This window comes from Sus scrofa, chromosome 4, assembly GCF_000003025.6.
Source record: "Sus scrofa isolate TJ Tabasco breed Duroc chromosome 4, Sscrofa11.1, whole genome shotgun sequence".
NCBI lineage: Eukaryota > Metazoa > Chordata > Mammalia > Artiodactyla > Suidae > Sus > Sus scrofa.
Window position 1 is genome coordinate 81,536 of NC_010446.5, and position 27,789 is coordinate 109,324.

Here is a 27,789-nt window from a genome sequence, read left to right on the forward strand (position 1 = left end):
TTTGCCTGTTGTATCACATGATTAGAGCAACTCAAACCAGGCTGTAGACACACCTGAGAGGGGTGGACAAGACCCTGCCACGGCAAGTCCCAGAAGAGCATCTAAGAACTCTACACATTACCAAAGGGGAACAGCGTACCATGAAGCATGCTTGTCCCTGCGGCCTGAATGTCTGTGCTCCCCCAGATTTCCAGATCTAAGTATTGAAACCCCAATGCCCAGAGTGACGGTGTCAGAGGCACCCAGGTCAGGAGGGTGGAGGCCCCAGAACTCCTGGCCCCTTCCTCCGTCAGGACACAGACGCCTGCGACCAGAACAGGGCCCTCCCCAGCCTACCAGCTCCAGACACCCGGCCTCCGCACAGCGGGAAATAAAGGTCTCTTGTCTTACAGGAAACCAGGTCGGTGGGGTTTTGTTTACTGCCGCTCAAATGGGATAAGACACTTGTATGCAGATAAAAACAAGTTTAAAGAGAGGTACTAACTAGTTTTTCATTTTTCTGGACTCTGACTTGTCCAGATCTCCTGGAACAAGTCTGTGCTGGATGCAAAGGTGTGCAGGACACCGCAGGGAGCAGAGCCACCTGGCTCTGAACCCCACTTTTCCTAGACCACCCCTCCCTCCAAGTCCACGGCTCCAGGCTGTCGCGACGTTCAGGCAGGAAGGGAGAAGAGGTGGGCAGGACAAGCCCTGTTGGGAAGGTCCCCAAAGCTGGAACCACCACCCTCAAAGGCCAGAAGTGACTCTGTGGAGCCTCCTAGGGAGACCAAGCTGCCCCCAACCCAGGGCAAGTACAAGACCCGCCCACCCACCCATGGGTCTCGGTCATTCTTCAGATGCAGGAATTCTGTCTTTGGAAATCTCCCTTGGGAATGACCCAGACCAAAACCAGAACAGATCAATTTCTCTGCAGCAGTGGCCACACTGCAGTGAGACACTGCCAGGTAAAGTCTGGCTCTGGTGGTGACTGAGGAATAGGAACTAAAACCGGCAGGGGGCTTAGGATTTCGCATTTATTAAATGACTCTATTTTGTAAACTAAGCTAAGTCTAGGAGCGGGTGCTCTAGATAATCTTGATACAAAAGAGCAAGGAGCTGTCCTTCCAAACAGCCCACCCACAGCGGCAGGCATGACAGGGCCTCTGCCTCTTCCTCACCACCCTCACCCTCAGACCTGCCTGCTGGAATGCCCGAACCCTCCTTCTTCATCTCCAGAGCCCCACGCCCCAGGGTGGAGGCACCTTCGAAAGTGCGCCCACACACCAGCCACAGAGCAAGATTCTGTTCACACACGGCCCCGAGAAACAAGGCTAAAACAAACTTCCAAAATGTGATGTAAATTCTGTGCACTATATCCACAAGGCCTGGCTGGACCAGAAGGGGCAGAGCAGGGCCACCTCTATAAACAAACAGAGTCAGGCCAGCCACTCAAATGCTGGGGACGACCGTCCAGGAAACCGCACTAAGACAATGGGTCTAAAACTAGAATTCTGCACCCAGCTCAACTAATCTCTAAAAAACTAAGCAAAAGCAGAGATGAAAACAGGACAGAAAGAAAACTAGATCATCTGATATCTACCACTAGGCTACTGATGATCATGAGCTAAACAGGGAAATTGTTATCGCTTAAGTGGAAAGAGCCTTTCTAAGCAACAAACCAAAACCAGAGAGTCTGGGGGAGCAGAGACCCACAGATCTGCTGACATGAAAATCGAAATACTTTGTACATCAAAGCACCACAAATCCCAGAAATGGGCCCAAGACTTGGGAGAATTTAATACCTGACAAAGGTGGTTTTCCAAATCAACGAAAAAATGAATTATTCAGTAGGTAGTGTCAGAAATACCAGGCTTTACAGAAAAACAATTGAGGCTGGATTCCCAACTTGCCCCACACCAAAATGATTCCAGACGGATCCAACATTTTACAAGTACCAGAGAAAAACAAGAGCTTATTTTAAAACTAATCCTGGAGTGGGGAAAACCCTTTAAAATACACCACAGAGCCAAAAGCCCATTAAAAACGCGAAATCTTCCATCTCAAAAAGAATAAAACGCCAGAAAGGAGTCAGAGAACAATTTGAGAAGAATATTTTTAACATATACGGGAAAGAGGAGGAACCGGCGATCAGAAAGGCAACGCAAAAGCCGGCGCTCGGCGAGGGCCGGACCTACGACCACCCGCGGGGCCGCGGGGCTCGCCCTCCAAAGGCTGCGCCCTATTTTCCACTGAAGCGCGAAGTGGCTAACAAGCGGCCGAGAAGGCCGATCGCACTCGGTGAGAAAGGGCTGCACAAAGCAGCAGGGACTCGGGCCTCAGGAAAGAAGGAGCAATGGAATCCGGGAGGCAGTTTCCGAACGAGATGCCCCGGCCGCCCAGGGCCGCCCAGGGCACCGGTTTGGAACCTTAGCCCGCCCCGCCCCCGCCCCCGGGCCCGGCGCGAGGCCGGGGCTCGCGGCGCCGCCCTGCCCGCCGGACTCACCGTCCGCGGGGAGGGGCGGGCCTGGGCACGGCGAGAGAGGGGCTCAGAGGGGCCCGGGGGGCGGGCGCGCGCGGGAAGAACCCCCCCGCGTGCGGGTCTCGGCCCCGCGTGGCCCACAGGTTGACTCACCGTCTCGCCGCAGCCTCCAGCGTCAGGGCCGGCAGTCCGCAAAGCACTCAGACAAAGGGGGCGCCCCGCCCCGTCTGCGCATCCGCCAATCCCATAGGGCCCCACCCCCACAGGTCCCGCCCACGCCCCAGGCCCCCAATCCTAGCGCGCGACAGCTCCCAATCCGCCGTTGGCCCCGCCTTCCCCGCCCGCCGCCTTTTTCCTGACGAGGCCGTGCGGCGCGCTCCGCGGCCGCTGAGAGACCAATCCCCCGCCGCTCCTAGAGAGGCCGCGCCGTGCCCCGGACGCACTTCCGGCGGCCTCGCGGAAGCTGTCGCCGGGCGCTCCGGTCGGTTTTCGGTCCTCTAGGCTGGTCCGTCCCCGCTCTGCTTCAGCCGTGGGCTCAGAAGCGGGGCCTGGCTCGGGCTGCGGTGGTTGGCTCCCCGCCCACCCCGCGCTGGTGGTTGCGCTTTGTGGGGGCGGCGGCCGGGACAGGAACGCGGGAGGACCCGCGGGGCGGGAGGACACGATGTGGCCGTGTTGCTGTTTCTAGCCGCGCCTGCTGGGTCTCAGGCCGGGCCGAGGTCTTCCCGAGGGGCACGGGTGACTGGGACTCAGGACGAGCTAGGCGGAGTGGGAGGACAGGTGCCCCGACGGTGGGGCTGCAGAAGGGGTCTGGGGAGAGGCCCGATGCTGGAAGTGGAGGAGTGGAGGAGGCTGGCAGGCGCCGGCGTCAGGGGCGGGGGTTGCCGTCCCGTGGAGCGTGAGGTCAGTTTCCCACGGGGAACTGCGTCTGCTGCTCGCCACCGGCCTGAAGCTCAGGTCCGACGGTGTCCTAGATGGTTTTGGCCAGATGGCAGTGTTAAACTAAACAAGGTCATTAGACTGGGTGGCTGTACTGCCTGGGTAGCTCCTTTTTTTTTTTTCTTTTGATCTTTTTAGGGCTGCACCCAGGGCATATGGAGGTTCCCAGGCTAGGGGTCTAATCGGAGCTGTAGCCTCCGGCCTACGCCAGAGCCACAAAAACGCTGGATCCTAGTCGTGTCTGCGACCTACACCACAGCTCAGGGCAACACCGTATCTTTAACCCACTGAGCGAGGCCAGGGATTTACCCCACGTCCTCATGGATGGTAGCCGGGTTCGCTAGCCGCTGAGCCACTATGGGAACTCCTGGGTAGCTACTTAAGCGACGCTCCCCCCTTCCAAGTAAGGCAAGTGCTTAAGTTATAAGCAACTTCCTTGCTTTGCTTCTGCCTCTCTTCTATAAAAACCTTACTTTCCTCTAGCTCCTGCTGGAGCCCAGTTCCACTCCATATTTGCTCAAATAAACACTTCAAAGTTTTTATATGCCTCAGTCTACTTTTTAACAACGGGGATGAGGTCTGTCCCAGCAACCTTGGTCCCAACCCGGAACCGATGTTGGGATGTTGACCACATCCTGCTCTTTTTCTCCTCTGTAACTTATTTTACAAATGTTCATTCATAAGGGTTGAAAAAACAATACGACAAATACCTGTTCATTTTCCCCTTAGAGTCAACAACTGATATTTTGCTAGTTTTTCTAGCAATTCAGCAACCAGCATTTCTGTGTGTCAAGCTCTGCCACTTTTTTGTCTCTCTGCTTCAGCAAGTGCCTATTTCTTGAGAGCCTGGTGTGTGCTAGGCACTGTTCTGGGTGCTGAAGTTAGATCAGTGAATAAGACGAGAAACATGCCCAGTAAGTCCCTATTCTCATGGACTTCACATGTGAGTGGGGAAAGCAGGCGGAACAGAATAAACGTGTGAATTATGAGCGTGTCCAGAGGTGGTACCTGCCACTCAGACGTGTCCCCTGGCTCGGTGGCATAAGACAGCAACAGAGCTGCAATTGCTCCACCTCCCTCTGGATCCTTCAGCGTCACTGATTCTGGCTGTATTTAGCCCCAGTGCAAAAGGCTCTCTGTTCTGCAGGGTACCCACATCACCAGGAAAAACAGAGGGTTTCAGTCCATCCCCATGGGTTCCAGTTCACACCACGGGTCTCAGCTCATCCCTGCTTGCTCCACTTTGCACCCATGTCCCTCTGCAACACCTGTCTTGCTCCAGCATCAGAGGCAAAGACAGCAGTTGCTTGGAATTGATTATGTCCCACATTTGCATGCGTTCTAATTCCTGTAATATATATTTTACATAATTATTTCTATAGCTTCTGTCTCTTGATTTCCACCTCATACAGTATACTTTTAAGTGCACATGCACACACACACACGCACAATTTTCCTTTTTATAGCTGCACCTGCAGCATATGGGAAGTTCCTGGGGTCTAATCAGAGCCGCAGCTGCATACCTACACCACAGCAACACCGGATATGAGCCAAAGCTGCGACCTATACCACAGCTTCAGCAATACTGGATCCTTAACACACTGAGTGAGGCCAGGGATCGAACCCACATCCTCACAGAGACATCAGATCCCTAATCTGCTGCACCACAACAGAATTCCTATTCCTATGCCTTAGAATATAAATTTTTATTTCACCTAAGCCTTTCACCAACTCTGCTTTATCCAACTAAGTATCATTATAATTATTAGTTACTTGAAAAATGTCCAAATTGTCTGAGCCAATCAAAGGGAGCTGCTGCAGTTGGCTGACATGCTTGAATCTACCTTGTTTTTTAAAGCAGACTTTTATATTTATTACTTTGAATGCCCCCTCCCCTTTTTTGCACTGACGTCATCTAAACTGAGGGATCCACATTGCCAACTGACACCACTTCCCCAAACCCAAGTGTGCAAGGGAAATGAGCCTGTGTGAGGCTCTTTAATAGATGACGCACCAGGGAATCTGTCTACCCCTTTCCCTGAAAGAAAGTAACTAGAAGGGCTGGAACCACAGGGTGGTCTAGGGCTCCCTTGCTTTTCTGGCTTTTGCATATGTAGAGTCAGTCCCCTCAGGATCCCTGACTATTTTGGTGGAAAAGAATCAGAGGCTTCCAGGGACGCACCTGAAATTTTTCATGCTGTTGGTGCATTGTTAGAGTGCTAAGCTGGAAACGGTCCTTTTGAGATTGTGTCCGCACTGACTTTTGACAAATTCAACACATTATGTTAGTTTCAGGTAGGACTGGCGTTGACCATTTTCAAAAGAAACTTAGGGAGTTCCCGTCGTGGCACAGCAGAAATGAATGCAACTAGGAACCATGAAGTTGCAGGTTCAATCCCTGGGCTCCATCAGTGGATTAAGGATTTGGCGTTGCCATGAGCTGTGGTGTAGGTCGGAGACACAGCTCAGATCTGGCGTTGCTGTGGCTGTGCTGTAGGCCGGCGGCTACAACTCCAATTGGACTCCTGGCCTGGGAACCTCCAAATACCATGGGTGCAGTCCTGAAAAAAAAAAAAAAAAAAAAAAAAAGAAAAACTAGGCAAATAATATTAACCATTCACAGAAAACAAAATACAAATTATTCTTAAAACATCACTCTTTAATAACAGAAATGCAAATTAAGTCTCTCTGGAGCACCCATCCCACCTGCAGCTCTGTCACTTGTTCACTGGCGCATCCAAAGTACCTGCTAGAGGCCCGGTGGGCGAGCAAGTGGAGTTTTTCCTGCAGCAACTCCCATCTGGGACCTGACTCACATCTGCCCGCACTTGGGGCGCCTTGTCTGGCCTTTGCAGGGTGTCAGGAGGGGCGAGGACACTGGGCCCTCTGCTGTCCACGTGAAAATATGGTCCTTAAAGAAAAGGCAAGTTAAATGTTGAATTACTACCTTTATTTACTAACTTTCAGAATACTATATATTGTTTTTCTAGCATTCTCCAGAGGTGACTAATTAAGTCTTTTTATTTCTATTAACATTTGAACTAAAAGAAATGTAATGTAGTTATTACAATTAAAAAAAATTATTACACATGTCATCCCATCTTTGGTCACCAGGAATCTCTTCAAGTTTGCCCAGAGTTTTTCTGACACAAGCCCTTTGATCACTTCTAGCTCCTAGATTTCTGATCTGACAAGACTCTAGGCTCAACTCCTATGCTCCCTGGATCCTAGGGATGGAATCAGTGTTTTACTAAGGAGCCCTAGGCCATCTAAGTGGGAAATGGTGTCGGGAAGACAAAAGTGGGGCATATGGAGGTTCCCGGCTAGGGGCTGAAGCAGAGCTACAGCTCCCGGCTTACACCACAGCCACAGCAATGCAAGATCTGAGCCATGCCTTCAACTCACGCCAAAGCTCACAGCAACGCCAGAGGCCAACCCACTGAGTGAGGAGAACCTGAAACCTCAAGGATACTAGTCAGATTCGCTTCCACTGTGCCACAGTAGGAACTCCCTTATTTTTTTTTCAATTTTAGAAACTGTTTACTTTCCGTCAACCAATTCCCATTGTGTTTGTTCGCTTATTTATTTTGCTTTTTTTAGGCCCATCTGCACATCTGCAAACTCGTGCCACTGCCTGGAATTGCCCCCTTGGTGTAAAAAGCTCCAGGAATCTCTGACCTCACAGATGCCGCAAAGTATCGCTCAGTCACTAAGTCTGTAACTACACTCAGGCCACAGTACAAGCCTCACCGGGCGCCTCGCCCCCCAAGTCCCAGACTTCACTGCGAGTGGCCGAGGCACTCCTGTCACTTCTCCCGGAGAAGGTGGCAGTGGACTTTCATCTCCACTGCCGGCCCCAGGCTGCCACCTGCAGAGGGTGCTGGACGACTCAGTGAAGCAAGCTCTGATTCAAGTGAGGGAAACGCGGTGCGTCTCTGCCATCAAAGGTCAGGGGGAGTTGTAGCCAGCAGCCTGGCTCTGCTGTTTGCTGTTTGCTGCTCAAAAGCAAGTTAGAGCTGCTCTCCCTTCGTCAGGGCGCTCCTGGCCCACAGGCCCCCACGGCCCCCTTCCTGCGGTTTAGGTCCCAGACATCACTCGGCTCCCATGTTGCACATGATGTCTCGATGAGGCCTTCTCTGCCCCATTTGAGACTGAGCCCCTCAAAACACCTGATCCCATTCCTGCTTTACTTTGGCTTCACCACACTCATAACTCTTAGGCAGTTTTTCCTCCCTGCTGGAATGCGGGCATTTTTGTCTGTCTGGTTTCCTGCTGTCTCCCCCACCGAGTGGCACGGAGCAACCACCCAGCATGTATTCAATGGAAAGGAAGCGTGGAATCCAGGCTGGGAGAGGAGGAATGTGGAGCCACAGGAGGCCGCCTGACAGTGAGAGCACTGAGCTGGAGGGCGGCGGGCGGGGGGGGGGGGGGGCCTGCCCGGGGCAGGGGCTGAAGTGGAGGGAAGGCCTTGGGGGGCAGCAGCAGCTGCCTGGAGGGTCTCGGGCAAGAGAAGGCAGCCGGTGCTGCCAAGCCCAGGGGACCCGCCTCCGGTCCAAGGCGGCCCCTCCACACTGGTTTCTCTCCCAAGCTCCCACCACCTCTCTATCCTCATTTGCAACTGCTGGTCTTGCCTCACTTCCCTCAGAAAACAGAAGCCAAAACCTTACCTGCCCACTGTAACTACAAACCCGACGACACCTGCCCATGCCTCTGGTCCTGTTGGAAAAATGCAGGAGGTGCCCTCGCTCCTTCCACCCTGTGACCCCCCCCCTCCCAGGTCAAGATTGGCCGGCTGGCATCCAAAGGCCTCCCTGTGGCAGAGGTGCTGCTTCTGGACCACATTCCGCTGCTTAGGGAGCAGGGTCACAGCTCAGGCAAACAGAGGAGGGGCCAGTGGCCAGCTACCAGAGGCAGCTAGGTGCCCTATAAACGGTGACGGACCTGGGGAAGAGCGACCTGAGGGCCTGTAGGGGGAGAGGAAGGGCACAGCCCGGACACTGGGAAACAGCACCGAGCAGGGCCATGGGGGCTGCCTCAGAGCAGAGCAAGGAGGACGCGGATGGGCTCAGGGACGTGGGTGGGGCGGGGGGTGGAAGTCCCGGTACAGAGTGGGAGGGACAAGAAAGGACATTAAGAAGTACACCCCAAGGAGTTCCCATCATGTCGGAAACAAATCCAACTAGGAACCATGAGGTTTTGGGTTCGATCCCTGGCCTCGATCGGTGGCTTAAGGATCTGGCGTTGCCCTGAGCTGTGGTGTAGGTCGCAGACATCACTCGGATCCCATGTTGCTGTGGCTGTGGTGTAGGCCGGCAGCTGCAGCTCTGAATCGACCCGTAGCCTGGGAACTCCCATATACTGCGGGTGCAACTCTAAAAAGCAAAAAAAATATCTGCTCCCTGGAGGGTAGGTGACAGCAATCAGACCTGAAAAACAAAACTTTTTTTTTAAGGCATATGTAAGTTCCCGGCCTACGCCACAGCCACAGCCACGCCAGATCGGTAACCCACTGAGCAAGGCTAGGGATCAAACCCGAATCCTCATGGATACTAGTCGGGTTCATCACTGCTCAGACAACGGGAACTCCTGAAAAACTCTCCATCTGACTTTATGTAAAGAGAAAGCAAGTGTGGCCTCGACCAGGACCTCACTCCCTGAGACCAGTGACCAGACAAAAGGCCACTGTGTTTCTCTCCACACAGATTTCGGTTTACTCTGCTGGTTACCGACCACTGGGAAGGGAACGCACTCTGCTCCTAAGCTAGCAGCCCCATCATCTCTTCCCTCCTAACACACAGGCAGTCTGATAACAAAACAGAACAACACAGGAGAGAAGCTGGGTCCCAGGGGCAGGGCTTGTGTGGGGCCAGGGGAGGGAGGCCTGGGGGTGGGAGGAGCCGGCAGGGAGCCCAGCTGGGGGTGGGGGGCTGTGGCCGAGCTGAGCAGCTTCACTCCCTGGCGTGGATCAGCTGGTGCTTGACCAGCTTTGACCGCTGGCTGAAGGCCTTCCCGCAGGCCTCGCAGTCATAGGGCTTCTCGCCGGTGTGGACCCTCTGGTGCTGGGTGAGGACCGAGCGCTGGCTGAAGGCCTTCCCACACTCACCGCACTTGTAGGGCCTCTCTCCCGTGTGGATGATCTGGTGCTGGATGAGGTGCGAGCTCTGGCTGAAGCCCTTCCCACACTCCACGCACGTGTAGGGCTTCTCCCCAGTGTGGACTTTCTGGTGGTGAATGAGGTTGGAGCTGCGGTTGAAGGCTTTACCGCACTGGTCACACTCGTGGGGCTTCAGGCCGTTGTGGATTCGCTGGTGCTGGATAAGCGTTGAGCTCTGGCTGAAGGTCTTCCCACACTCGGCACACTCGTAGGGCTTCTCTCCCGTGTGAACTCGCTGGTGGAGGATGAGGTTGGAGCTGCGACCGAAGGTCTTCCCGCACTCGCGACACTCGTAGGGCTTGTCGCCGGAGTGCACGCCCTGGTGCTGGATGAGGGCGGAGCTGTGGCTGAAGGCCTTGCCGCAGGCGCTGCACGAGTAGGGCTTCACACCCGTGTGGATGATCTGGTGCTTTCGGAGCACGGAACTGTAGCTGAAGGCCTTGCCACACACGGGGCACACGTGGGGCTTCTCCCCGGTGTGGACTCTCCGGTGCTGGAGGAGGCTCGAGCTCTGGCTGAAAGCCTTGCCGCACTCGCTGCACCTGTACGGCTTCTCGCCTGTGTGGACCCTGCGATGCTTGACGAGGTTGGAGAACCGGCTGAAGGGCCTGCCGCACTCGCCGCACGCATGGGGCCTCTCCCTGGTGTGGACCTTGTGGTGTTTAATGAGGCTCGAGCTCCGCCCGAAGGCCTTGCCGCACGTGCTGCACTGGAAGGGCTTGGCCGGCTCATGGGACCTCTGGTGGCTCTCGAGGCTGGCGCTCTGGCTGAAGGCCTCGCCGCATTCGGCGCACACGTGAGGCTTCTCCCCGCGGTGGCTGAGCCGGTGCCTGAGGAGGTCCGAGTGCAGGCCGACGGACTCCCCGCACTCGCCGCATATGAACGAGCTTTCGGCTGCGTGCAGACCCTCGTGGCCGGCCAGGTCCACGCCGCAGTGGACGCTCTGGTCACATGCGTCGAACGGCTGGGGCGTCTCTTCCTCTGGCTCGCCCGGAGAGGCCACTGGGGTGATGATGAGACCAAAGTTTCTCTCCAAGGGTTCGGTGTCTATCTCTGGCTCTTCTAAGGGGCTGCCGGGGAGCAGGTACGCGGGCATGAAGCCCCCCTCCTGGCAGAGGGACAGTCTCTCGCCCTGGGGGACCCCCCAGTCACTCCCTAGCACGTCAGCACAGAGCTCTCCACGCTCAGGGGCCTGGGAACCAGCACCCACATAATCTTCTGATGTTCCCGCCTGGGATTCCAAATCCTCAGAAGCATCTTCCTTCTGAAGAAGCTGTGAGCCCTCGGTCCTCAGGTCCCAATCTGAAATGACACCATGAGGTCAGCTGGAGGGATACAGGGAGATGCAGACAAGCCTGGGGGGTGGCACTGGGGGGGTGAGGCTGCCCGGCACTGAAAGCCAGTCCTCCCGCAGGAGGTCACCGCAGTCTCGCTCCCGGGTCCCAAAGCCAGCGCGGCAGGTCACCAGCAAGTCCCGTGGGCTCTGCCTTGGAGCAGGTCCCAAAGCCAGGCCCTTGCCCTCCGCAGCCAACACCCCGGGCTTTTCCTGCTCCAGACGCACGGCGCCTCCACGGCATCCCTGCCAAGAATCGCCGGCCCTTTGGGGAAGCGGGGCTGCTGGGGACTCTGACCACTTGGACCAGGGAGCCTTCAGGGACCGTGCCCGTCCTGCCGAAGCCCCTGCCTCCCCAAGCCTGCACTGGGAACGCGCCTCGTTAGCTGGCGCCAGGGCCGCACAGGAGGCACCTTCCTCTTCACACCTTGGACAAGGAGACTGCCCTCCCGGCCTGACACCCAGGCCACACCGCCTGGGCAGTGACACCCAGGCTGCCCTCCTTCCCTTCCTGCCCACAGCAGGCCTGAATCAAGGGCACTCAACCCCCGATCCCATGGCCACACTCCCTCCTTCCCTCCGGCCAGCTCTGCTCCCACTCCTCACTTCTCTCCTGGCACAGCCCTGACCCCCGACAGGGCTCCGTGTCCCAAGATGGGGGACGCCAGTGGTGCCTGAGGGTCGCCCTCTGACCTGCCCCTCAGTTCAGGACAACACTGTCTCTCCCAGCTAGAACTTCTAGAACCTCCCACCACAACCTCTGTCTCCCTGCCTCTTTCTGGAGGTTTCTGTTGTCCCTGGAGCCGCCACTGATCTGGACGCAGACCCAGCCTGGCCATCCACTCAGCCTGTCTGGCAGCCCCACTCACGTGTCTGGTGGGCACTGCTTGCATTCCAGTCCCCTGACCCACGGCTCACACGGGCTGGGCTGGAAGCCCCTCATGGTCTGCACCAGGACCCCTCCTTGGAGCCCAGTGTGTGGCGGGCACACAGACCTAGGCACCGTGTTGTGCCTTCCTGTGGACCCTCGGGCAGGCTTGTCTTCACAGCACCTTCTCCCAGACCCCCAGCCCTGTGAGGCTGCAGGAACGAAGATCTGCACAGGACGGCCCAGGGCTCGCTCTGCCCCCCGACTGGCCAGGAGCCCCACTCTGCCAGCTGCATGTGGAGAAAGGCCGGAGCTTGTCCATAAAGGGTCAGCGAGGACCTGTTCCAGCCTCTGTGGCTGCAGGATCTGCCACACGATCTGCTTTACTGCCATCCTTAAAAACCTCACACGGTTCTTGGCTTGCAGGCCACAAACCACTGGCCAGCCGAGTCTGGCCTGCGGGCCATGGCACTGACCGCAACTGAAACGAGGGCACTGGAGTGGCTCAGGAGGTGCTGGCAGTGGCAAATGGATTTGGGGCCCGAGGAACAGTCAACCTGGAGGCTTTTCCTGAGACAGGAAACAAGTGTTAGTCCCGTGGTGAGGACGATCAGAGGATTTTTCCCTTCTTTTTAGGACTTGCAGAAACGCCGGATCCCCGACCCACTGAGCAAGGCCAGGGATCGAACGGGCATCCTCATGGATACAGTCAGGGTCACCACTGCTGAGCCACAACAGGAACTCCCTAAATTTGGATCTACTGGTGAGGGACAGCTCTGAAAACAACTGCACGTGTGGCAGCAACTGGAGAAGAGGTGACGACCGGCCCTTCGCGCACACAGCAGGCCGGCAGCGTTTCCTCGGAGATGGTCAGCGGCTGCCCGCTTCATGGGAAACAACTCATGCGCGGCTCTGCGCCCTCGGCCGAGGCCAAGCAGCGACCCGTCCGGCCTCGTCCAGACCCTGAGTGGCACCACACACTCCACTGCAGCGGCTGTTTCCACTTCCCTTAATTTACTGAGGTAAAATCCACAAAAAAATAAGTTAATTTTAAAAATTAATTTTAAATTAAAATTTAAAATTAATTTTAAAAATTAATTTAAAAAAATTGTGGCCCACACCACAGCAACATGGGATCCAAGCTGCATCTGCGACCTACACCACAGCTCAGGGCAACGCCAGATCCTTAACCCACTGAGCGAGGCCAGGGATCAAACCCACAACCTCATCGTTCCTAATTGGATTCGTTTCTGCTTCGCCACGACGGGAACTCCTGGAGTCTTTCTCTTAATGCCAACAGCTATCTGTGCTTCACGCCTTTTCACAGCTGAATGATATTCCCTGGTGTGGACAGAACACATTCGGTCCATGCATTTATGGATTCTGGGCTGTTTACACCTCCAGGCTGTGTGTACAGCTCAGGAACATGACGTCTGTGCCCCTGGCCAGGTCCTGGCCTTGAATTCACTGGGCAGGTATCTAGCGGCGGAACCGCCGGGTCCCACAGTCATGCTTTGTTTAAACTTTCGAGGAACTGCCAGACTGTCTTCACCAGTAACGGGAGCGCCCGTTTCTCCACATCCGGGAAAGCAATCCTCATTTTACTACAGCCATCCTAGTGGGTATGAGGTAGTAATCTTATGAAGGTTTTGTTTTGCTTTTCTCAAATGACTAATGAATTTGAGCATCTTTTCATTTGCTTGTTGGTCGTCTGTACATTTTTTTTGGAGAAATGTTTATTCAAGTTCCTTGATCATTTAAAAAAGTGGGGGAGTTCCCATCAGGGCACAGTAGTTAACAAATCCAACTAGGAACCATTAGGTTGAGGGTTCGATCCCTGGCCTTGCTCAGTGGGTTGAGGATCTGGCGTTGCCGTGAGCTGTGGTGTAGGTCGCAGACTCGGCTTGGATCCCACATTGCTATGGCTCTGGTATAGGCGGGGGGCAACAGCTCTGATTAGACCCCTAGCCTGGGAACCTCCATATGCCACGGGAGCAGCCCTAGAAAAGGCAAAAAGACCAAAAAATGGGAAAAAAAAAAAAAAAAAAAAAAAGTGGGTTGTGTCTTGTTGAATTGTAAGAGTTCTTTACACATTCTGGGTACTAGACTGTATGGTTTGCAAAGATTTTCTCCCATTGCGTAGAGTGCCTTTTCATTTTTTTATAACGTCCTTTCATCCCCAAATGTCTTTAATGTTAAGGAAGTCTAATTTATCTTTCTTTTGTAGCTCATGCTTTTGAGGTCATAGCTAAGAATCCATTGCCAAACCCACTGTTATGCAAAGGAACAGAAGAAAGGGTTTCTTCTGTTTTAGGACTTGTTTTTGTATTTGTTGGATGATTCTGAGTTAACTTTTGCCTACTGCATGAGGCAGGGGTCCAAGTTCACTCTTTTGCATGTGGAAATCCACTTATCGCTTCAGATATACTCACTTAGTCCTAGACTCTCAGTTCTATTTCATTGATCTCTGTTTATCCTACATTGTACCAAATTGTTTTGGTAACTGTAGACTTTTTTGGGGGCTGTGACTGCAGCATACAAACATTACAGGGCCTGGGATCGAACCTGTACCACAGCTGTGCCACCACCAGGTCCTTAACCCACTGAGCCACCAGGGAACTCCTGATCACTGCAGCTTCATAAGTAAGTTTTGAAACTGAAAAGAATGAGTTATCTGACTTTTTTCTTTTTCAAGCTTGCTTTGGCTATTAGGGCCCCTTGTAATTCCTTATAAATTTGAGGCGGCTGGGGGAGTTCCTATTGTGGCACAGCAGAAATGAATCCGACTAGTATCCATGAGGATGCAGGTTGGATCCCTGGCCTCGCTCAGTAGGTTGGGGATCTGGCATTGCTGTGGTTGTGGCTGTGGCTGGAAGTAGCTCCAATTCAACCGCTAGCCTGGGAACTTCCATGTGCTGCAGATGTGGCCCTTAAAAAAACAGAAAAAAAAATTGAGGCTGCTGGATTTTTTTGGTTTTGTTTTGTTTTTGCTTTTTAGGGCTGCACCTGCGCCATATGGAAGTTCCCAGGCTAGGGGTCGAATCAGAGCTGCAGCTGCCAGCCATAGCCACAGCCACGTGGGGTCTGTGTCCTACACCACAGCTCACAGGAAGGCTGGAGCCTTAACTCACTGAGCAAGGCCATGGTTCAAACCCGAATCCTCATGGATACTAGTCTCAGGTGCATTACCGCTAAGTCGTGAGAGGAACTCCCAGGCTGCTGATTTTGACAGGGATTGTATGGAACCCGAGGGCTGCCTGGACAGCACTGACGTTGTAACACTACCAAGTCCAATCTGGGCCACAGGACGGCCTCTCGGTCACTTAGGTCTTGAATTTCTAGGGCAACACTTTGTAGGTCTCAGCCAACAGACCTTTCACCCAACAGGTTAAACTTACTTCTAGACTGTTTCTCTGATGCTATTAGAAGTGAATTCTTTTCATTTCCATTTCAGATTTGCTCGCTGTATACAGACTGACTTGTCCCCTGCACCTGTGCTGAATTATTAGCTTACATAGCTTTTTATTTCTGGGTTTATTTTTTATTTTTTTTATTTTTGGCTGAAGTTTCCAAATCAGGGACCGAACCTGTAGCTCAGCAGTGACATCAAATCCTTAACCTGCTGAGCTGACAGTGAACTCCCTCAAGTAGTTTTTTCTTTTTTTTCATTTTGGCCGCCCCGAGGCATGTGGAATTCCTAGACATGATCAGATCAGACCCAAGCCACATGTACAGCAATGCCAATCCTTAACCCACTGTGCAGGGTCAGGGATCGAATCTCCATCACATCGCTCCCAAGATGCTGCTAATCCCTTTGCGCTACAGTGGGAACTCCTCAAGTAGCTTTTTAATGGATTCTTTGGGATTTTCTATACATGGGATCATGCATTATGCAGATAGAGGTAACTTTATTTCTTCCTTTCCAATTTGAATGACTTTTCTTACTCTTGCCTGACTGCTCTGGTTAGAACTTTCAATACAACACTGAATAGCAGATGTGAAAGCAGGCCTATTCTCCTGATCTTTGTGGAAAAGCTTTTAATCTTTTACTAATGTGTATATGCTAGCTGTGGGTGTTTCATGAATGCCCTTTATCACATGGAGGTTTCCTTGTATTATGAGTTTTCTGTGTTCTTATCATGAAAATGTGTCTGATCTTATCAAATACATTTTCTTTCTGTTTTTTTGGTTTTTTTTGTTTTTTGTTTTTTTTTTTCTGTCTTTTGTCTCTTTAGGGCCGCACCTGAGGCATATGGAGGTTCCCAAGCTAGGGGTCCAAGTGGAGCTGTAGGTGCTGGCCACAGCCACAGCCACAGCCACAGCCACTTGGGATCCAAGCTGCGTCTGTGACCTACACCACAGCTCACGGCAACACCGGATCCTTAACCCACGGAGCGAGGCCAGGGATCGAACCTGCGTCCTCATGGATACTAGTTGGGTTCGTTAACCAGTGAGCCATGACAGGAACTCCAAGATCTTGTCAAATACTTTTCCTGCATCAAGTGAGATTATAGCTCTTTTCCTTTATTCTATTAAGGTGGTAAATCACACTGACTGGTTCTGATGTTGAACCACTCTTGTATTTCTGGGTTACTTCCCACTTAGTCATGGGGTAAATACCTAATACACTGCTGGTAGCAGTCTGCTAGCATTCTGTTGACGATTTTGCTTATAAAGCCATCAAATGTCTCAATATGGAATTTTCTGTTCTTGTGGTGTCTTTGACTTTCCTTCCTCTTCTACAGCTTGGAAGAGTTTGAGGGAAATTACTACTAATTCTTCTTAAACCTTAGGTAAAATTTACCAGCGAAGCCAAGTGGTCCTGAATATTTCTTTTTTTTCTTTTTAGGGCCACACCCACTGCAAATGGAGGTTCCCAGGCGAGGGGTTGAATCAGAGCTACAGCTGCTGGTCAACACCACAGCCACATCCATGCGGGTTCTGAGCTACGTCTGTGACCTGCACCACAGCTTATATCCCAACCCTGAGTGAGGCCAGGGATCGAACCCACATCCTCACGGACACCAGTCGGATTCATTTCCACCGCACTCCAATGGGAAGTCCCAGTGCTGAATGTTTCTTTGTTAGACGATTTCAAAGTTACTGATTCGATGTTTAATTGTAGTAAGTTTGTTCAGACGTTCTATCTAGTCTTGAGTCCCTCCTGGTCATTTGCGTGAAGAATTTCTCTTTCATCTAGGTTACTGAATTGTTAGTGTGCAGCCGGTCTCTTACTCCTTTTTCCTTTTGTGAAGTCGGTAATAATGTCCCCATCCCATTTTCACTCGACTTGTATTGTGTCTTCTTGTCTTTCTTTTGTCGTTTAAAAGCTTTGTGAGGAGTTCCCCTTGTGGCTCAGTGGTTAACGAATCCGACTAAGAACCATGAGGTTGCGGGTTCCATCCCTGGGGTTAAGGATCTGGGGTTGCCGTGAGCTGTGGTGCAGGTCGCAGAAACGGCTCGGAACCCATGTTGCTGTGGCTGTGGTGCAGGCCAGCAGCTACAGCTCTGATTCAACCCCTGGCCTGGGAACCTCCAATGCCACAGGAGCGGCCCTAGAAAAGGCAAAAAATCCAAAAACAAAACAAAACAAAAAACACCTTTGTTAGAGTTCCCTGGTGGCCTAGCAGTTAAAGATCTGGCCTTGTCACTGCATGCTGAGAGCATGGCCAATAAAATAAATACATAGTTTGTCAATTGTGTGGATCATTTCAAAAAAACAATTTTTTGGGGGGCCATGACTGTTGCATGTAGAAGTTCCCAAGCCACAGCAGTGACAAGGCCATATTCTTAACCCACTGAGCCACCAGAGAACTCCTAAAAAAACCCAACTTTTAAAGAACTACATTTTAAAAATTAAAGTTAACTTTCAATCTCACTGAACCTCCACTGTTTTCCCATTCTCTATTTCTCCTCTAAGGTTTATTATTCCTTCCTTCTGCTAGCTCTGGGTTTAGTTCCCTTTTCTGTAGATTTTGAAGATGTAAAGTTAATTACTGATTTAAGATCTTCCAATTTAATGTAGCCCTTTACTGCTATAAGCTTCCTCTTTGCTACTGCCTTCCTTGCATCCTATAAGTTTTAGCATTTTGTGGGTTTTTTCTTTGTTTCTCTCTCTCTTTTTTTTAAGGGCTGCACCTGCAGCATATGGAAGTTCCCAGGCTAGGGGTCAAATCAGAGTTGCAGCTGCCAGCCTACAGCCGCAGCAACGCAGGATCCGAGCCACGTCTGTGACCTACACATCTCACGGTAATGCCAGATCCTTAACCCACTGAGCAAGGCCAGGGATCAAACCCAAGTCCTCATGGATACTAGTCGGGTTTGCTGAACCCCAGGTTTTGTTTTAATTTGCCTATAGGTACTAACTTCTCTTGTGATTTCTTCTTTGACCAAATGGTTAAACCTGTGTGCTTTTATTTCTACATATTTGTGATTTTCCAATTTTCCTGTTATTGGTTGGAGATGTTGCTTTACATTTATTTCAATCTAAAATGTATTTAGGGAGTTCCCGTCGTGGCTCAGTGGTTAACGAATCGGACTAAGAACCATGAGGTTGCGGGTTCGATCCCTGGCCTCGCTCAGTGGGTTAAGGATCTGGCGTTGCCGTGAGCTGTGGTGTAGGTCGCAGACGCAGCTCAGATCCCGCGTTGCTGTGGCTCTGGCGTAGGCTGGTGGCTACAGTTCTGATTAGACCCCTAGCCTGGGAACTTCCATATGCCGCTGGAGTGGCCGCAGTAAAGGCAAAAAGACAAAAAAAAAAAAAAAAGTATTTAGACTTTTCTGTGGTCTAACATATGGTACGCTGGAGAATGTTTCCTATGCACTTGGGAAAAATGTCTATCTACCTCCTTGGGTCAAGTGAGTAGCCGTGCCTACTGGGTCTAGCTGAGTGCTGTTCAAGTTCTCAATTTCATGGCTGAACTTCTCTTCAGACGACTTTGATTTTGATTTTGGTTTTTTTTAATGCCATTCCCAGGCTAGGGGTCGAACTGGAGCTGTAGCTGCCAGCCTACACCACAGCCACAGCAACGCCAGATCCGAGCCATGTCTGCGACTTACACCACAGCTCATGGCAATGCTGGATCCTTAAACCACTGAGCGAGGTCAGGGATTGAACCTGCGTCCTCATGGATGCTAGTCAGATTTGTTTCTGCTGAGCCACAATGGGAACTCCCAGACAACTTTTGGAAGTGAGGTACAGAAGTCTCCAACTGCTCTGGCAGAAGAACCTATTTCTCCCTTCAAGTCTATGCTTCACATACTTTGGGGTTCTTCTTTGGTGTGTATGTTTATAACTGCTCTATCTTGATGAACTGACGGTTGCCTCAATATATAATGTCCTCCATTTCTCTTGCAACAGTTTTTGACTCAGTTTTTTTTTGTCCGACATTAGTGTAATCACCCCAGCTCTCTTTCGGTTACTATTTGCATGGGATATATTTGTTCACCTGTCACTTTGAACTTATTTGTTTCTCTGGATTTAAAGTAAGCCTCCTGTACACAGCTTTTAAAAAATCTATTCTGTCAACATGTGCCTTTTGACGAGTTTAAACCATTAACATTTACAGTAATTACTGATAAGGACTTAATTCTGCTACTTTGCTTTCTGAATCTTCTATTTTCAGTATCTTTTACCTTTTCTGTCTCTCATTTCCTCTAGTGTCTTCTTTTGTGTTCAGTTGTTTCTTTTTGGAGTGTACCATTGTGATTTCTTTATTCCTTTTGGGCATACTTTTTAGATACTTCATTTTCTTAGTGGTATTGTGGGGATCATAACGAACATCCTAAAACAATCTCGTTTGCTTTTCTCCCTGAGCTTTTTTGGTCCCAGCCCCCAGTGTTACTGAGGTGTAACTGCCACATAACATCATGTAAGTTTATGGAATGAATCGATACAAACGACTCCCTCCACAGGGGTCCCACATCCCACATCCACTGCCTCAGTTGCCCGGGGTGTGCGGAGAGCTTTGAGGACCTGCTCTCTTGGCGACTTTCCAGCACACAGGAGGAACCACATTCCCAGGCTGTACATGAAAGCCCCAGAAGAAAGCCATCAAGTTTGACCTGATACCACCTCGGCCACAAGAGCGTACAGCTCTGCTCCCACACAGACGTGCTCCCTCGTCTCCGCTGCTGCCGTCGCAAACGTTTCCGCGTGCTCGGCGGCAGAGGATGAGGGTGGTGTTTACGCACTTGCCTCTCGAATCATATGGGAAGTAAGAAATGGGGTCATAAACTAAAAATGTAAAAATACTAGCTTTGTTGGCCATGCCCCTGGTATGCAGAAGTTCCTGGGCCAGGGATCAAACACAAGCCACACCAGTGACAATGCAGACCCTTAACTGCTAGGCCACCAGGGAACTCCAATAGTAGCTTTTTTTTTTTTTTTTTTTTTCCGGTTGCACCTGTAACATACGGAAGTTCCCAGGCCAGGGATCAAATCTGAGCCTCAGCAGTGACCACGCCACAGGTGCAGCAATGCCAGATCCTTAACCACTGTGCATGGCCAGGAGTCAAACCTGTGCCACCACAGAAACAACGTCAGACCCTTAACCCAGTGTGGCCCTCGCCAGTACCAGCTCTCATGTCCTAGGCAGTACATTTTGCCAGAGACCTTTGGTTCCTCCCTTGCTCTGCGTTCCCTTCTTCTCTAACCTGTAGGACCCGTTTAACATTTCTGACAGGGCGGGTCGGTGGCTAATAAACATCCTCAACGTTGTTTATCCTGGAATATCTTAATTTTGGCCGCCTTCTGAGAGGTAATTTGCTAGATACAGAATTCTTAGCTGGCAGTTTCATTCTCTCAGCACTTTACCTTCCGGCCTCCAAGGGTTCTGATGAGAAACGGGCGGTTTCTCATCTTACGAGGATCCCTTATACAAGACGGATTGTTTCTCTCTTACTGTTTTTAAGATTCAGTCTTTCAACAATCTGATTATAATGACTCTTGGTATAGATTTCTTTGAATGTGTCCTAGTCAGTTTGTTGAGCTTTTTGGATGCGTAGATTCCTGACTTTCGTCAAACTGAAGACGTTCTGGACATTATTCGAATACCCCCTCTGTCCCTTACTTCCTGGACTCCCACGTGTGCTGGTCCCTTGATGGGGTCCCACACGTCTGTTAGGCTCTGCTCACTTTCCCTTCTGCTCCTCAGACTGGCTAATTTCAATGGTCTGTCTTCAAGTCCACCAGTTCTGGTGCCTGCTCAAACTCTTCCTGTCCGTTATTCGAATCCTCAGCTTTAGGAGGTCTATTCCCTTATAATAAATAAAATATAAATTATACACTTGTAATTATCTCAATTTTCTCCTTCTGTTCACATGTCATTTTCCTCTAGTTCTTCGTCCGTGGTTTCTTTCAGATCTTTGAGCACATTTAAGAGAAATGATTTAGAGTCTGTCAAGCATCTGCTTTTTCAGGGACACTTCTGCCAATTATTTTCTCTTGAAGGAACCAGCCATACTTTCCTGCTTTGTATTCTTTATGAATTTTTGTTAAAAACTAGACATTGGAATAGTTACTGTAAATCAGCCTCTCCCACCTCCAGGGTTTGCTGTTCTTAAAACTACTGGCGGCTACAGTCATCTGTTCATTTAGTCACTTCCCAAAACTTGTTTTTCTTTTTCTTTTTTTTTTGGTCTGTTTTAGGGCAGCACTGGTAGCATATGGAAGTTCCCAGGCTAGGGGCCGAATCAGAGCTTCAGCTGCCGGCCTAAATGGCAACGCCGGATCCTTAACCCACTGAGTGAGGCCAGGGATCGAACCTGCGTCCTCATGGATACTAGTCAGGTTCTTAACTCACTGACCCACAACAGGAACTTCTCCAAACTATTTTTTTTGTCTTTTCTCTGGGGTGGGGGGAGCCTGCACCCACAGCATATGGAGGTTCCCAGGCTAGGGGTCGAATCAGAGCTGTAGCCGCACCAGCCTATGCCACAGCAACACCAGATCTGAGCTGCATTCGCAACCTACACCACAGCTCATGGCAACACTGGATCCTTTAAACCACTGAGCAAGGGCAGGGACTGACCCACATCCTCATGAATACCAGGCAGATTCTTAACCGCTGAGCCACAAGGGGAACTCCCTCCTCCAAACTACTTTTGCAAAGACTGCATTCCTTGTCACTTGTGGTCACTGTTTTAATTCCATTTATCACCCTGTCCTAGCTTCCTGCTTTCACTGACTTTAGAGATCAGCCAGAAATGAAGCTACAATTGTCATAGGTCTTTTCTTTCTTTCTTTTGCTTTTTACGGCCTCAACTGTGGCATATGGAGGTTCCCAGGCTAGGAGTCTAATCAGAGCTACAGCTGCCAGCCTACACCACAGCCACAGCAACACCAGATCCTTAACCCACTGAGTAAGGCCAGGGATCAAACCCGCAACTTCATGGTTCCTAGTCGGATTCATTTCTGCTGAGCCACAATGGAAGCTCCTGTCACAGGTCTCTTCCAAACGTACACCTTACCCTGGTCATGTACGGGCTTTTCTAAATGCCCTGATACACAGGGGTGTTTCTGAATGCCCTCATTGCTCCAGCTTTCCCTCCTAGGCCTTAGGCAGTTGACTGTACCGTTAACTGATGACCCAAGTGCCTGTGGGGTTTCAGTTCACCTTAAAATGTTTTGAGCCCACCAGGTCTCTGCTGAGTAAGTTAGGAGTTAGGCAACACAGAGACAAACACTTTGTGTCAATTCTTTACCCAACCCCACACAGGTGAAAACAAACAAAATAACTTCTGAATAAGCTCCTTCTGGAACCAGAGACCAGGATCCCCACTGGGAACACAGCCTATTCACTTTGAGACTGCTACTGAACCGTATTTGTAAAGCTTTCCATTTTAAGTTGCCTTTTTCCTTTTCTTTCTTTTTTTTTTTTTTTTTTTTTTTGGTCTTTTTTTTAGGGCCACACCCTCAGCATATGAAGTTCCTGGGCGAGGGATCGAACTGGAGCTACAGCTGCCGGCCTACCCCACAGCCAGAGCCACACAGGATCTGAGTTGCGTCTGCACCCCACACCACAGCTCACAGCAACACCAGATCCTTAACCCACTGAGCGAGGCCAGGGATCGAACCCACATCTTCATGAATACCCGTAGGGTTGGTTACTGCTGAGCCGCAACAGGACTCCCAAGTGCCTTTTTCCTGACGGAGCATTTGCTTGGCTGCTGGAAACCTGACTGTTCTAGATTTCTGACAAGGGTGGTCCTGGTAGTTTCTACTTGTTCTTTTTTTTTTTCAGGAAGAATAGATCCCAGTTTTATTTATTTATTTTTTTTGTCTTTGTGTCTTTCCCAGGGCCGCACCCGCGGCATATGGAGGTTCCCAGACTTGGGGTCTAATCAGAGCTGTAGCCGCCAGCCTATGCCAGAGCCGCAGCAACGCGGGATCCGAGCCACATCTGCAACCTACACCACAGCTCAGGGCAACGCAGGATCCTTAACCCACGGAGCGAGGCCAGGGATCGAACCTGCAACCTCATGGTTCCTAGTTGGATTTGTTAACCACTGAGCCACGACAGCAACTCCAGTTTCTACTTGTTTTTTAAAAAATGTTTATGTGTGGAGTTCCCATCGTGGCACAGTGAAAACAAATCTGACTAGGAACCACAGGGTTGAGGGTGCAGCCCTAAAAAAAGACAAAAAAAAAAAAAAAAAAGTTTATGTGGAGGGAAGTGTTTGGAGCTGCTTCCTCCTCCACCATTTTGCTCTATAGCAGCTTTTTATTTACTTATTTATTTATCTGTTGTCTTTTTAGGGCTGCACCCATGGGATACCAAAGTCCCCAGGCTAGGGGTCAAATTGGAGCTACAGCTGCCACCGTACACCAGGGCTCATGACAAGGCTGGATCCCTAACCCACTGAGCCAGGCCAGGGACTGAACCCGCACCCTCATGGATCTTAGTGGTGTTCTTTACTGCCACAAAGGGAACTCCTACAGCAGCTTTTTATTTATTTATATTTATTTATTTTTTCATTCTTTTGCTTTTTATGGCATATGGAAGTTCCCAAGCTAGGGGTCAAATCAGAGCTACGGCTGCTGGCCTACACCACAGCCACAGCCATATCAGATCTGAGCTGCGTCTGTGACCTACACCACTGAGCGAGGCCAGGGATCGAACCTGCAACCTCATGGTTCCTCGTCAGATTCCTTTTGCTGCGCCACGACGGGAACTCCTACAGCATTAAAGCATGAGCTACTACCAGCCTGTTTTCTTCCCTGGAGCAAGTCCTGGCCTAGCTCACCTCACTGCCTGGAACGCCCTTGGCCATCTGGTAGCAGGCTTCCCCTCGGGGCCACTTTTTGGGTCTACATCGTGTTTCTCATCCTCTAGGCACCCATCCCTGCCGCTGGCCCAACCTTCCAGTCCATAGAGGGTCTGACCAGGGCATGCTGCCCCGATGTCCTGAGCACGACAGTCCCATGTAGTTAAGAGTGGGTTCTCGTAAAGGAGATGCCAGGAAGGAAAGCTGACAGTGAGAAGCTGTCCCAGTCAACCTGTGAGGTCTGCAGAAGAGGGTCAGTGAAGGGCCTTTAGGAAGGACACGCTGGTGTCTGACAGGGGTGGGAGCAGTGGGCAGTGAAGGCTGCCAGGAGGGAGCGGGGCCAAGGCCTGAGGGCAGGTATCACCACCAGTCCGGTGAAGAAGTTAGGCTGGGCTCAGCTAGCGACCAGCACCTCACGCCCTTCTGTGTCAGCTGAGGATACCACCATCCCACTCAGGGCACCTAGACAGCCAGGTGCCAGGCCAACTTCTCTCTGACCTCCAGCCTTGGTCCCTCAAATCCACAAGGCACCTGCCCCTAGTGGTGACACAGACACGTCCTGAGGTAAGTGCAGGGTGACGTAGACAAAGCCCCCCAGAACAAGGGCACCAGTGGGGAACTCACTCCCTTACCTGCCAGCTGATGGTGTGGAGGGGTGGCTCCTGGCTCAGTGTCACCACAGCTGAGGGGACCATGAAGTGCAGATCCAGGGTGGGTCACAGCAGGAGCATCACTCACAGAGACCTGGGTGCCGGGGGTCCGAAGGGATGGTCCAGGAACTGAGGGCTCCATCTCTGCCTTTCCAGGACGAGTTCTGAGGCTGGGCATGGCTGGGACCTGGAGACCAGCAAGGATGCAGGTGAGTGTGCAGAGGGCCAAGCTCCAGGGGCTCAACCTCCCACCCAGCAGGCTCACGTCCTCCAACCCTGCAAGCCCAAGACCTCAGGAGGGCCTGGGGACTGATGCTGCATTCCCTGATCCTGGACCACAGGGGAGGGTCAGCCGGCCAGGGGGACAGGGACACACGAGCCAGGTGGGAAGGGGCAGGATGCGGACCGTGGAGCAGGGTAAGTACAGTGTCCCATGGGCACCACCTGGAAGGCCCAAGCCTGCCCTGATAAGAGAGCAGCTCCCACGGAGCCTGTGCCTGCTGGGGGCCACCCGACCCTGCACGGGGCAGCCGCAGACAGGCATGAAGTCATCAGTGCCATCTTACTCGTCAGTCCTGAGTTGTGCCCTCCTGGCAGCATCCACAGTGGGTGCCCCATCCCCACCCTTCTGGCTGCCTTCCCACAGCACCAGTGGTTCCCTCCCAGATCCCTCCTTAACTCCCTCTTCATGCCGGGGCTACAGGGCTCACTTCGGCACCTTAACCTGGTTAATGTGCCCAGTCCCGAGGCAGCAACATCCTTTACCCTGTGAAGACTCTCGAACTAGGTCGGGCTCATCTCCGGCTTTAGGTGCTTTCTGAGATCAGGAATGGGACATTCCCACCTGGACATTCGCCACCCCTCCCACTGCCCTCTCTCTGAGCAAACACACCAAGCCCTGCTCACCAGCCTACCTGAGAGAGGGGCAACATCCCCTGGCCCCTTATTCGCTCTGCACCATCAGCAGGTACCACTGACCCTTCTGCCCCTCAGGGGTGGAGAAGACAAAGCAGGAACTGTGGCAGAAGCCCACCGTGGACAGCACCTGCGGCCTTGGGACTGGACTTCTCTTCTTGGACACATGCTTTCAAAGATTCCAAAACACCCACTTTATGTCAGGGGCTATTCTGGGGAGGTGCGACCATCACCCTCATGGACTTGAGTAAGACAGATGGCAGAGGAAAGACAGACATGAGATGGGCACATGCCTGGACAGAGGAAGCAGGGAAGGGACAGAGCCTGGGCAGATGGGTTGAAGAAGAGAGTTCAAGCCCTGCCTGGCTGGGAAAGTGGGAAAAGGCAGAGGTGACACAGGGCAGAGGTGTGGACAGAGCTCAGAGGCAGAATTACTAAGGGTCAGATTTAAAGAGGCCTTGACGACCTGATGAAAGTGAGGCACCAGCCGCATTTCTCCCTCAGGAGAGACAGAACTAAGGGAAAAGCACAGGAAGATCAACCTGGCCTGGGCACGCAGACTGACATCTGAGAAGACTCCTGGCACCCATCCATGCAGCAGCAGGAGAGAGCAGACGATGACCTCGAGGGGGTAGCCTTCACTCTCTCTCATTTGCGGTAGTTATTTAGTTCACTTTTTTTTTTTTTGCTTTTGCTTTTGCTTTTTAGGGCCACACCTGGGGCATATGGACGTTTCCAGGCTAGGGATCAAATCAGAGCTACAGCTGCCGGCCTACGCCACAGCCACAGCCACACGGGATCTGAGCCGCATCTGCGACCTACATTACAGCTCACAGCAACGCCAGATCCCTGACCTCCTGAGCGAAGCCAAGGCTCGAACCTGTATCCTCATGGATATTAGTCAGATTCGTTTCTGCTGCGCCACAACAGGAACTGCAAATTCACTTTATTTTAGAATTCTTGAAATTAAAATTGTCTCTTGAGTAAGGGAAACGTCATGTGGCTCAAAATTCAAAAAATTAAAGAGGCGTTAAGTTGAAATATCCCCAGCCAGCCACTCGGTTCCCTTCCCTGTTTCCAAGGTCCCCTTCCAAATTTCTCTAAGCTTACACAGGCAAATACGTTTATAATATCTTTGCCTTTTTAAGTTGTACCAAACCACACTCATTTAACATCTTGCTTTTCTTGCTTCAGTACATGTGGGCTCTTGCCCAGAAGAACAGAGACAGAGACTGTGGCGGAGAATGCCCCTCCCAACCCATGTCCCATAATAATCCCTGGAACCTACCCTACACAGCAAAAAGAGACTTTGCAGAGGAAATTAAGGTTAAGGTTATGGGCCTGGATTATCCTCGTGGACCCACTAATCCCATGAAACTCGCTGACTCAGAAGCATGGGTCATGCGCAAGGAGTGCGGCCTCCAGGAGCTAATGGCAGTCAGCAAGGAAAAGCAACCTCAGGAAATGAATTCTACCAACGAGCTTGGAAGTCGATTCAACTGGCATTGGGCTCAACCTGGTGCCAAGCAAAGACAAACCTGTGGGGACCAGCAGCCACCAGTCCTCGGCAGGTACCCGCGGCGCCGGCACGACCCACCCTCAGCCCCACTCCCCTGGGGGGAGAAATGCCCTTCTTCAGCTTCAGGGCGAAACGACCACCGACTGGGCCCCCAAGCAGAACACCCGGAACCAAGCGACAACCCCAATCATTTCTCACCGGCTCCTCACAGCTCCGACGACCGCGCCGATTCCTGAGGCCCCCTTCTCCGCCCCAACCGCCCGCGCCAGAAGGCCTGCCCTCGCACTCCCGCAGCCGCGCTCCCCGGGCAGGCGCTGCTCGGCCCCGCCGCGCACCGTCCAGGGGCCGCCCCCGCAGCCCTCCCCCACGCCGCGCACCCGAGTCGGGGCCTCCTGGGACCAGCACCCACCGCGGGGACTTCGGAGTCAGGCGGGAGCGCGGGCTGCGACGTGGAGGAGCCTCGCGCGCGAGCATCCCCCACCGCAGCCGCTCCCAGAACCGCGCAACGCCTCGAGGCGGCCCACAGGCTGACCCCGGAAGTCCCCCTCAACTTCCGGCCCGCTGCTTCCCCGCCCCCCTCGCCCAGCCCAGCGAGGCAGCTCTAGGCGCGGGGAGCCTGACGACTCCGTCAGTGAGCTCCCGACACCCTCTGCTCTCGGGAGGCGCCTGGAGCGCCAGCTGCCTCGCGA

At 52.1% G+C, this 27,789-nt stretch overlaps 1 protein-coding gene across 6 annotated transcripts in view; it reads right to left on the reverse strand.

Annotated features, from left to right (window-relative positions):
- LOC100621388 (zinc finger protein 250) overlaps window positions 1-27,292 on the reverse strand; it is a 45,944-nt gene extending 18,652 nt beyond the window's left edge. For 2 of the 6 annotated variants that reach the window (XM_021090456.1, XM_013987980.2), the window contains exon 1: window positions 2,612-2,646. Coding sequence is in view for 1 of the 6 variants with exons in the window: in XM_021090457.1 (XP_020946116.1) it covers window positions 9,353-10,850; window positions 24,649-24,853; window positions 25,581-25,598 (1,721 nt within the window). In the remaining 5 variants the exon portion in view is untranslated. Of the gene's footprint in view, window positions 1-2,611; window positions 2,675-9,352; window positions 10,851-24,648; window positions 24,854-25,580 lie in introns of those variants that run through there. The other 4 variants (XM_021090457.1, XM_021090454.1, XM_005655301.3 and 1 more) reach the window with 4 other exon arrangements.